Consider the following 12,745-nt stretch of genomic DNA (forward strand, 5'->3'; position numbering starts at 1 on the left):
TTAACTTGCATGTAAAAAGACATTTAACTTTATTTTACATTAACTTCATTTTAAATTCATAAAATCATATTGGATTTTAAAATCAGCAAATTTTGGTATTGGTAAAAATTGACAGGCAACACGACACCTGTCCTATGTCAGAATACTCTTAGTGGATCCAGAATTACCTTATTTTTCCCAGAGGTGTTTCTGTGTCGTTTCTCCACCTGTATCCACGGCTGTGCATCTGGATCAGAGAGGCTGCTGGGGCGCTCTTTAAGATTACTCCCATCCTCACCGGAGCTGCTCCTTGAGTCTGAAGGGGACGATTCTTTGGACTGAGGTTTGGCTGTGTCTGTCTCATCGCTGGTTTGGCCATTCACTAGAGAGGGTTCGTCCATGTGCTGATTAACTGGAGAGGATGACACTGTGACACACGCAGAGACAGAAATAAGTTGATGAGTCCTGGATTTTAAGAAACAAAATAATAGTTTAACTCAAGAATACAACACAGCAAAACAAATTAAAAGCCTCAAAGAGCAGAAGCAGGACCTAAAATAACAATTGACAAGCCCCAAATTGGTGTTAAAATCACTGGCAAGTACACAAAATGATTTTTTTTCCACACGCAAACATGTTAGCTTTTTAATAAAAAACTAATACACCCCATTGGTAGGTGTAGCATAACTTTAGTTTGCCACCATGATTATAATAATCTAATGGTACATATAGCAAAACATGAATTAATATGCTAGTAGCAGGTGTAGCGACACTTCAGTTTGCCGATAAAGCAACACACCAGCGAATACTCAGCGAAACACTGTAATGGCTGGTGTAGCAAAACGTTATATTTAGGCTGTGGGAGGAAGACATGAGAACCTGTGCTGAGGGAGGTGAACGTCTGTCCCGGGACGAACTCTGGGCAGTTGATGAGCTGGGAGAAATCGGTGCGAGGGGAGTCGAGAGCGAGTGCCGGGATGGGCCACTGCTCCGGCTCCTCTTTCCTACGGATCTGCTCATCCACCAGTTCCACAACCTCACTGTTTTTCAGCGCCTGTTCAGACACACAAAAACCTGATATGACACAGACTGCAGATAACCATCTCTGAGGTGTGGGTCCTGAAAACGAGGCAGGCCATAGTTGAAGTGAGAATTTTCACAGTATGTCTGATAATTTTTTTCTTCTGGATAAAGTCTTATTTGTTTTATTTCAGCTAGGATAAAAGTAGTTTTTAATTTTTAAAAATTCATTTTAAGGTCAAATTATCAGCCCCTTTAAGCTTCAATAGTCTACAGGAAAAAAGCATTGTTATACAATAACTTGCCTAATTACTTTAACCTGCCTAGTTAACCTGGTTAAGCTTTTAAATGTCACTTTAAGCTGTATAGAAGTGTCTTGAAAAATATCTAGTCGAATATTATTACTGTCATCATGGCAAAGATAAAAGAAATCAGTTATTAGAAATGAGTTATTAAAACTATTGTGTTTAGAAATGTGTTGACAAAATCTTCTCTCTGTTAAACAGAAATTGGGAAAAAAAAAATTATCAGCGGGGCTAATAATTCAGGGGGGGCTAATAATTCTGACTTCAATTGTAGGTAAAAGGTCAGTGCAATGTTCACCTCTTTGATGAGGTTGATGTCGGTGGTAAGAGCCTGGACTCTGTGGAAACTTGCAATCAGAGAAATGGGCAAAAAGCCTTTCGAGTCCATCCTCCTCCGCAGGAAAAAGTCACGCTCCAGGTTTGGGAGACTGAAGTAGTATTCACTAAAAGCAAAACAAAAATGACATACTTGGATATAATTACATCCACTACATATTTAAAGCTGTTAGCAACATGTTGAGCTGTTTAAGTCATAAAAATAAAAGCAAACTTTATTACCTCGGAAGAGTATATAAATTTACACTACCAAAAGATGTCAAAAGATGGTGGTGTGGAGTGACCCTCCCTCATGATTGTGAAGCGCTTTGGGTGTATGACCATACACAATAAATACGCTATATAAATGCACATTACATTGCAAAAATTTGAGGTCAGTAGGATTTTTAAATGTTTTAAAAGAAGCTTCTCCTGCTCACCAAGGCTGCATTTATTTCATCAAAAATACAGAACAAATTGTAAAATTGTGAAATGTTATTACACTATAAAATAATTGTTCAAAAGTAGTTTATAACTTAATTTAATCATTTAATCCAGTGATTTAAAGATGAATTTTCAGCTTCATTACTCCAGTCTTCAGAAATCACTCCAATGTTAATAATTATTATTGTCATTATTATTATTATTATTAATGGTAATAGTAATAAAAGCAATGACTAGAGTAATAATTTCATTTGAAACTACATAAAAGTAATAAATATATATTTATTAAATAAATATTAATTGTTTTACATGTAATAAATGCCGCCTTGATGAACAGAATAATTTCCTTAAAAAAAAAAAAAAACCTGACCCCAAACTTTTGACCGGTACTTTATATTAGTTAATCTGAGTTTTCTGACTTTTATTCACTACATGCAAACCTGGCTTATAACAGATAATAGCTATTTTCCACCCCTGCAGTAATGCTTTAATATATAAAACAATGACAGAAAAGAAAACAGATCCAACAGTACACAAAGGTCTGAGGCCACAAGAGAAAACAAACATTTTATTGATTTAACACACATTTTTATAGTAATTCATAAAATCAATCAAGTGAAATGCTTTTCTTGAAACGCTTTTCTTTATATTTAATGAGCATGACTTTAGCCGCATGAACAGAATTTTACACATTTTCATTCATTCTGGTTATGTTTACAGGATCACAACGTAGAAAATAGTTATTGTCAAGCTACTCTGATACTTGCTGGAAAAAAATCTTGGGAATAACTAAATATTTAGTTATCTATTCATCCCTTACTCTTTTCCAGCAGCATATACATTCAGGTATCAGCTTTTTTTCTCTTCTTCTACCTTTGTCCTCTGGGTGTTGTATTTTGTGTGAGGCGAAGAAAACGTCTGTTCCATTCAGATGATTCTAACCCTTTGGCAGGGCTCCAGTGAGACCAGGTGCAGAAAAAGACCAAACTGCACTATCACTGCTGAATTTCATATTTAAATACCGCAAACTAATCGTCCAGAGCCTCTCTGAATAATCTCTTTTGAAAAAAAGCTAATCAAAATTCCTCAAAATACACGCATTCCATTGATGAACCACCAAAAATTCTGAGACGAGACTGATGTTCTGCATGTAGAATTCAGAAACCCTTGTTTATAGCAATACTAATGGAGATTATGTCAACAGGAAAGACATAGAAGGTCTTATTTGGATAAGTTTATGCAAGTTGTTTACACATTAGCAAAAAAAAATCTTATGCATGACCTTTTTATTGCGTTATCTTAACCACTTCTGCCTCACACCTATTAAACACTTCTTAGCACAAAATAAGACTTGCGAGCTCTTCTGTGAACAGCAGTGGTCTGGGAAGGAACAAGTGCCTCCACCCTGAACACACCTCACATTCCAGCAGCTTTAGTCAGCCGAGCCGTGAGCCGTTCTGACATTGATTCTGGGGAGTTTCAGTGGTGATGTTGTGCAAGACTCACTCATTGGTATGTTTAGGTGTGAAATCAATCTCTACTGGGAGAATATCCAGGACACACTTTTACTCCATTATATTTGTTCCATTTTTCTACGTTTACAAAAGAAAATGTAAAAAAAAAAAAAAAAAAAAAAGCTGAAGTTCTACCTCTAAATTTATATGTATGCGTTTCTACTACTCTTTCTATGAAAACTGCTGCTACAATAATGAATAATTAGGTCTACACGAAATCTGAAGATTTTCGCATATTTTTAGCCCATGATCATTAAGTTTATTTACTTGTGTAAATTTATATTTATTCAGATTTTAAATTAATTTCAGTAATAATATTGACTAATATGAAAATGTTCATATGATTTATTTACAATACAGTTTATAAAAGTAATATTTTCTGTCTTTTAGTAGAGGTATAAAATAAGCGACTTGCTTTGTTTACCAAATAAGTGTATTTAATTGGATTTGCACTGTAAACATTAAATAAAAAGTTAAAAAGGTTTTTTTTATTTCATATATTAAGTTTGTATTTACGATCTCAATTCAAACCCATACAACATGAATGATAAATGATTTGCATATGTTTATTAATCCTTCAAATCACTGCATTCAAAACTGCATTTGATCGAGATTCAGTTTTTACACTTTTTCAGTTCATTACAAAAGAATAAAATAACACAGAAGTACTGGGAGAACAGTTTATAATTCAGATATAAACACTGATGTTTATAGTAAAGCTTAAAATCACGGTTTAATGGAACTCGACGCTGGTGAATGTTGTAGCAATTACATTTTGTAACTAATGGGTGGCGACAAACAACCATTAAAATGATGTCACTGAATAGGTTTTCAAAAATGATCCACCTATAATGAAACATGAAATTTTGTGTAAATTGTTGAATCATTAATTCAAAATAATTATGATATATTGTACAAGATGTTAGATTTCTATATTTAGCACTATCAGCAACAGTAGCGAAGTATTGAATATAAAAAAAAAATTTCAGCTGGTTCTTTCTTGATTTTTATTTTTATTAAAATAAGTTTTGTTTGTTAAATCAATGGTTTTTGCAGTAATATTTTTGTATAAATGGAAAGCAAATCACATTCGTCTCCTCCCTTTTTTGCTGATCCGAAAAATGGTCCGATCTGTTACTCAAAAACCGTAGTGTGATGCAAACAGTGAAATTTGTGATGTGTTGCACCACTATTAATATATATTATTACTCACAGATTTCCACAAGGTCTGGAAATTTCCCATATATTTTCCAAAAAAGAAGATTCAACTGTAGTATTTTTAGCCTCACAAAAATCTCTGTATATTTTCTTTCTAATATTTTTGTTTCAATCTCATGTTGATCAATGTTGTAAAACGGTAGACACTGAATTTCTTAGTAATTTATTTGTACTATGGAAGTCAATGGTGACGGATTTTCAACATTTCCTAAATTATATATTTTATTTAATTATACATTTAAAAAAAAACATAGTGTGTGCGTGCGCATTTGTATGTACACATGGGGGGACTCTCAGCTTGCTACAGTCACAGAGCTGAAATAAGCTTGGCTGAACTCTGTGAATAAGATTACATGTGCAAGAATGCACACACACAAACAATAACCTCATGCTGGCTGGCAGAGGCAAAACGTGAACCCACACACTTGAACCAGTCCAAATTTACAAATTTGCATTGTACATGAAATGCAAAAGTCATTATTTGTGATCAACTAGGAAATACTCCCACACGCACAACACACCCAGTGTCCTATGCCCTAATCTCTCTGACCCAGATCATCTGACCCTTTCTCCATCATCCAGAAGGCAGACAAGCTAAATTAAGGGCACGCTAAAACAGGCAGTGCAAGGCCACCCGATGCTGCAGCTGCTCCCTCTGCTGGCACTAATGCATTACACTGAACACACACACACACACACACATCTACTGTATATACTACTAGTCAAAAGTTTAGGATCAGCACTATTTTCATGATTTTGAAACATCACCAAGGCTCACCATGGCTTCAAAATTGTCAAATAATTTTACTATTTCAAATGTAAAAACTGTTTAAAAGGAGTTTTATTTTTGAATGTAGTATAAGTCATTTATTCCTGTGATTCAGTCGTCAGTGTCACTTTAGAAATCATAACTGTACTATAAAAATGAATTGTTATAGGTGCTCGATCATCACTAATAATTCTAATATTGATCAATGTTAAAAACATTTATTTGAAAAAGAAAATGTGCAATTGACTGTTTAAATGGCAAATCAAACTCTGAACTTACATTTGGCGTTTGATGTATTCTTTGAGCAAACTCTCCTCAATGGTATACATCTGCACGCGATTACCGTCATTGTAGTAATAGACCATGTTAGTACCGAACTCTGCTGGAACTGAATTCCCATCTAGGTAAGAGTCCCGGTAACTGAGGGAGTAATCCCCCCGACCTGAAAACGGAGAGAAATGACAGAAAATTCATTTTGAGATTATAGCACTTCTTCAGGTCCTCCCCCAAAGGGAACGGAGATCTATTTTGACTAAAGAGATATTCTGTTACTGATTCACATTTGTTTTAAAAGTGCAATATACTGCAATTATTCAAGAAGGTAAATAGTTCTCTAATATCTTAAAAGTAAAAATCTAAATAAATAAGCCTTCATACACGAAAAAAATCAAATAAAATAATGTTTAGATAGATAGATAGATAGATAGATAGATAGATAGATAGATAGATAGATAGATAGATAGATAGATAGATAGATAGATAGATAGATAGATAGATAGATAGATAGATAGATAGATAGATAGATAGATAGATAGATAGATAGATAGATAGATAGATAGATAGATAGATAGATAGATAGATAGATAGATAGATAGATAGATAGATAGATAGATAGATAGATAGATAGATCGATCACATTCAAGATCTTAATCAGCTTGGGTTTCAATCCGATACCAAATGTATTATTTTATAGTTTCATGGCAAATCATAGATTTTCAACCCCCCCCCACCGGCGATATGCTGTGGGAGAAGATAGACAGTATGACTTACCAAAAAGTATGAGTAATTTAGCAAACAATGTACAAAGTGTAATACTATCCATCTCAAGAGCTGTCGGATTAACATTTTCTGGAAGAACCCCAATAGCAGCTTTCAAAGGATTGTTTTTTTTTAACTAAATAATATAGGGCTGAACAATATTGTTTGAGCATCGATATCACACTGTGTGTATCTGCTATAGCCACATCGCAGAATTAGATTATTTAGTAAAGATAAAAAGATAAAGACAATATTAAATTATATGATTTTTTTTATTATGTACACAATGATAACCCTATCATTTTACATTTGATTGTCTAATTTCTGTACTTGAATTCTGTTTGACTTCCCAGAAAACCATAAAGCACTGTTTAAATCTTTATTTTTGCTTGTAATTGATTGTACTTTATGCAGATGAACTGTATGGAAAAAGACTTGACCATCATTCAGTCGATCTAAATTATAGAATTTTTTCCAAATAGCGCCATTCAATTCACCTGGTGAAATTTTATTCATAATTGCAAGATATATATATATATATATATATATATATATATATATATATATATATATATATATATACACACGTCAGATTTTTCCAATTTCTTGCAGCCCTAATTATATATAACTGAATAATTTAGTTCATATTTCTAATTCCCATATTGGTAAAGATTTAGATGCACTGAATCTTTGGCAAGTAAACAAAGAGGTTTACATGTCTTGTTTTTACTTGTTTTACTGGATGGAATTCTGAGTATTCTTGTGTTTTCTACTAGAATGTCATAAAGACACAAACACACCACCATATATCTGACCGCTATTTTAAATACCCAGTCTGATAGTGAGCAGTGATATTGAAGCTGTTTATGGATTTTTTTCGGGGTTACCTCGTCCACGACCTCTGCCCCGTCCACGACCTTTGCCCCTGCCCCTGAGGCCTCCGCGGACATTACTGCCCTCGCTGCGAACACTCGCAGTGTCATCAAAGAAATCTCTCTCTCTTCTCCAGCCTGACGGACACATGACAGAACAAGAGCTTAAATTAACAGAGCCATTCAAGATGAAATAATGACCTCAAAAATGAGCACCAACCTCTCAACAAAATCGGATCAGATTTTACAGAATGATTTGACCATTCTGAGGTTCAGTGACTGACTGACTGTCCGTAAATTAAATCATATAAATGAGTACGTTTACATGGACACCAATAATCTGATTTTAATAGGATTAAGACAGTACTCTGATTAAGAGTCTACCATGTAAACAGTGATTTTTGATTACCTTAATCCGACTAGTCATAATGGAACTAAACAGAAATCAGATTAAGACGTCTAGTATGCTGACTTTAGTCACATTATTGAAGTGTAGTACAGACATGTAAACACCTTAATCAGACTTTTACCATAGTGTACGATTTTCGCCATATTTTGTTGATGACATGATTACTGTGTTTCAGGGTTAAGTAAATATATATATATATATATATATATATATATATATATATATATATATATATATATATATATATATATATATATATATATATATATATATATATATATATATATACACAGCTGATTTTTTTGCTTTCTTTTTAAAATATTTTTCAAATTGTTTAACAGAGGAAGGAAATGTTCACAGTATGTCTGATAATATTTTTTCTTATGGAGAAAGTCTGATTTGTTTTATTTCGGCTAGAATAAAAGCAGATTTAAATTTTTAAAAAACCAATTTAAGGTCAAAATTAGCCCCTTTAAGCTATATTTTTTTCCGACAGTCTACAGAACAAACCATTGTTACACAATAACTTGCCTAATTACCCTAAGCTGCCTAGTTAACCTAATTAACCTAGTTAAGGCGTTAAATGTCACTTTAAGCTGAATACTAGTGTCTTGAAAAATATCTAGTCACATATTATTTACTGTCATCATGGCAAAGATAAAAGAAATCAGTTATTAGACATGAGTTATTAAAACTATTATATTTAGAAATGTGTAAAAAAAAAATCTTATACTGTGTTTTTAAAATAACAACAGTTTCTCCATTGATATAAGAGGGGGTTCCTACATTCTCTTAATTCATTTATTATGATAACAAAACAACAATACAAAGCATACTTTTCATATAGTCTCTTTATATTTATAATTATTAACACACAGACAATGAAAGAAACTGAAAGAGAAGCTTCCCAAAGCCAGTCTGAGGGCTTTCAGTAATGCTGTACATCCTCCTGTACATGCTCTGTCATAACATTTAGACAATATTTCACTACATATTACCTCAGACTTTAATCCAAAAAAGACATGATCTAAGATTTATGAAGTAATTAAGGAACCATTTCATTATGCAATCAGAACAGTGTAATTCATCAAGGATATTAAGTGTGTGTGTGGCTGTGTGTACATGTGTGTATGTGTTAAGGCATGCGTGTGAGATTTAAAGCATTTACGTGTCTGAAACCCACACAGGTATCATGACCATTTCTAAGCTCTCAATCCTTTTCCTGTCTCATCTTTCCTCTGTCTTTAAGCTAGAAGTTGCTGCTGCGACACGTGGGATCATGTTCAAGTTCACATACATTTTGCAAGATTGCATGAGTGTGATAGTTAGGATTGCTAAATGATTATCCTAAGGAAATCAGTAGTCGCTTTGAAACTTTAACAAAGTCAGTAAGATGTGCTATGGTGAACAGATGTTTAAAAGCATTTCTAATCAATTTATGCTACATCCAAATCTTTATGAGTGTCTTTGAGTGTTTGTTTTATGTAAAGAAATTAGGAGTATTTCTGACCATTTAAATAGATTATTCACCTAGTAATGAACATTCTTCCATTATTTACTCATTCACCACTTGTTCCAAACCAGTTTGAGTTATTTAGTTGAACACAAAAAGAAGAATGTTGTAAAAAGACACCCATTGACTTTCATTGAGCTTTTCATTCCTACTACAGATGTCAACAGCTGTTATATTTCCAGTTTGGTGTTCAACAGAAGTTTGGAACCATTTGAGTGTGAGCATTCATTCATTTTCCTTCGGCTTAATCTCTATTTCAGAGGTCGCCACAGAGGAATGAACTGGCAAATATTCCTGCATATGTTATATGCAGCGGATGCCCTTCCAGCTGCAACCCAGTATTGGGAAACACCCTTACATACTCACTCACACACACATACACTACAGACAATTTAGTCCATTCAATTCACCTAAACCACATGTCTTTTGTCTGTGGAAGAAACAGGAGCACCCGAAGGAAACCCACGCCAACATGGGGAGAACATGCAAACTCCACAGAGAAATGCCAACTGGCTCAGCTGGGACTCGAATCAGCGACCTTCTTGCTGTGAGGCGAAAATTTTTATTTTGAGGTGAACAATCCCTTTATCACATTTATTACCTTCACTAGAATGCACTGACTTTTATAGCCCTGCTGAACCATTCAGGGTTTTATGTTACATTTACGTTTGACATTTACCAATAGTTCCCCATGACTGGCCACTTTAAATACCACTGCGTTTTGTGTTTCTAAACAACACACCCAATTTTCCAAACATTTAAAAAAAAAAAAAAATTAAGGACATAGTTTTCTTTTTATCATTTTAAACAATACATTAAATAGATCCCATATGTGATCGATGTAGGCAGGTTCCTGCTACTCTGCTGCACGTCCAAAGCTTCACATATACTGAATGAGTATTTTTGAGACCTTCTCTGAGGCATTTAGGGTGGAAGTAGAGCCATCACCATTTCTCGCATTGTTCGGAGTGGCCCCTGAGAACGCTCCCCTCACCACAAGACAAATTAAAATGTTAGCCTTTGGTTCTCTTCTGGCTAGAAGAGATATTGCTTAAATGGAAAGACCTTTTCCACCAACACATAATCACTGAATAATAGAAGTTATGTCTCATCTTAAGATAGTGAAAATAAGGCATACTTTCAAAGTATGCTTTATTGAGACATTTTATATGGTCTGGCAACCTTTCTTAAATCTTGTGATGGAAATGGACGCAACATGACAATATGAGGAAAAAAGGAGCCTGTGTCATAGTTTCATGTCAGGTTTTCATCTTTTACATGATTATATATTGTTCCTAGATCTGGTGTTCTGGGAAAGGGGTGTTTTGTTTTTGTTTGCTCTGTATAACGTGAAAAACAAATAAAAAATCTTGGGAAAAAAAAAACATTACCAGATTTATTCAGAATATAATTCATGTTTTTTTATCATCTAAAACAACCTGTGACTTATATTCCAAAGAAACTTGTATAATGCAATTAAATTCAAGTAATATTTTTAGTCTTACCATCAAATCTTGTTTATAATGTATGTGCTACAAATCATGTTTTATCTTTTCGTTCATTTGTACACTATTCTCATGTCTTTCAGTCTTGAATATGAGAAAACTAAAATTGAGTTAATAAAATAATAAGTTAAAATAAATTTTCTAAAAGAAATGGTTTCAATCAGAGCTGCCAGTAACTTAATTTACATTATTTCTGAAATTTACTACAAAAAAACACTTAAACAAAAATGCTGTGTCTTTTGTTTCCTCTCAATAATAAAATTCTGATCAAGCGCAACATATATTCTGAAAAATATGGTAAAACAAGGCCTTAAAATGCCAACTATTACATGGTTTGTATAAGTAGTGCTAAACTTGCCAAAAGCTGCATATCTCCTTTTATTATTGGATGCATTTTGTTGAGGAATTAATCAATCATGTGTGAAACATCTTACACAAAACCTTTGGTAACCAATAACTTTAGCACCATTGTCTTTGACGCCAACTTCACCATGCTGCAATCATGACTACACATTTTATTACAAACCCCAAAGCCAAGTCAACATCAGCCAGAGTGATATACAGAAAACGTCTGCAGATTCTTGTACTGTGAACAGAGCACAATCTAATGAAAGAAGCTAAACAACTGAGCTGAGCTTAAAGGGATAATTCACCCCCCAAAAAAGAGATTATTAACTCACCTTTGACTTAGTCCTAACCAGTTTGACTTTTTTATTCTATTAAACACAAAATTAGATATTTTGAATCTGAAACCACTGGCTATCATGTTTGTATTTTCTACTACGGCTGTAGGATTCCAACATTCTTCAACAAACCTTCTTTTGTGTTTAACACAAACTGGTTTGGAACAAGTCAATCGTGCATAAATGAAGGCAGAATTTAAATTTGTGGGTTGAATTATACCTTTAAAGACAACCAATTAGAAATAAAATATATGGATATGCAATGCAAGTGTGATTGCATGTTTACATGTCTGTAGTGGACAGTCTCACCTCCTCTCCTGCGGGGGGCGCTGCTGTGTGTCTCCTCTCCATCTTCTGTCTCCTGCTCGTTCGAAAGTCCCGTGATTGAATTGGACTGCGCCTCCCTGTTCTCCTTACTGTCACTCCCATCACTTCCACTCTCCTTCTCCCTCTTCTCTCCCCCATGATCCTTCTTCCTCTCCCTCCGTCCGGGCGTCCCTTTCCTCCCCTGTGTGTTGATCACATTCTGCTGCTGCTGAGGAGTGCAATCAAATCAATCTCTCAGTGAATTCAGTCTGAACTCAGCAGAATTAAGCCAGCAGTGCAAGCGGTCAAACTCAAGACACACACATTTCTCCTGCAGATTAGGAGCTGCATGATATGAATGACGGTGCAAAAAATTTTATTCATTAAAAGCTATCTTAACACTGATATGACAATGAATTCCTAGCACACTCATTGAAACAGACGTATGAAAAAAAGGAAAGTGGCAGCTTTTAGGTACAAAGTTAATTTTAATTTACTTGTCTTTATTTTCTTTAAAACATCCAAGTAAATAAACATTCAAACTGCTCCTTTTTTTAAAAAAAAAGAGATGTAAAAAGAGGCCCTATACAGTCGTACTGTTGATTTTATTAGTGTACTGTATTACAAGTATTACAAGAAGGGGGTCACTTAGTGATTTCGAAAAATCTCATATATGTTATGTATTTAACAGTTACATAAAAAAACAACATGCAAATAAAAAGCTATCAGCCTTTCAATTCTTTTTCCAATGGGTTGCGACCCCTGGGGTTATTCACTAGATTAATGACACAGCAATAGCATTAGTTGCAGCAGATTGATTTTACGGCACATTGTTAAACTTTGACGCCTTTGCGG

At 34.1% G+C, this 12,745-nt stretch overlaps 1 protein-coding gene across 3 annotated transcripts in view; it reads right to left on the bottom strand.

The window, feature by feature from the left end:
- The window catches only part of larp1b (La ribonucleoprotein 1B), a 45,466-nt gene that overhangs the window by 15,853 nt on the left and 16,868 nt on the right, over positions 1–12,745 (bottom strand). For 2 of the 3 annotated variants that reach the window (XM_056476465.1, XM_056476463.1), the window contains exons 4-9: positions 11,894–12,119; positions 7,490–7,612; positions 5,844–6,006; positions 1,603–1,747; positions 859–1,033; positions 168–406 (exon numbers count right to left, since the gene is read on the bottom strand). In XM_056476465.1, coding sequence (XP_056332440.1) covers positions 168–406; positions 859–1,033; positions 1,603–1,747; positions 5,844–6,006; positions 7,490–7,612; positions 11,894–12,119 — 1,071 coding nt within the window. The remainder of the gene's footprint in view (positions 1–167; positions 407–858; positions 1,034–1,602; positions 1,748–5,843; positions 6,007–7,489; positions 7,613–11,893; positions 12,120–12,745) is intronic. The other variant, XM_056476464.1, reaches the window with a different exon arrangement.

Source organism: Danio aesculapii, chromosome 17 (assembly GCF_903798145.1).
Source record: "Danio aesculapii chromosome 17, fDanAes4.1, whole genome shotgun sequence".
Taxonomy (NCBI): domain Eukaryota; kingdom Metazoa; phylum Chordata; class Actinopteri; order Cypriniformes; family Danionidae; genus Danio; species Danio aesculapii.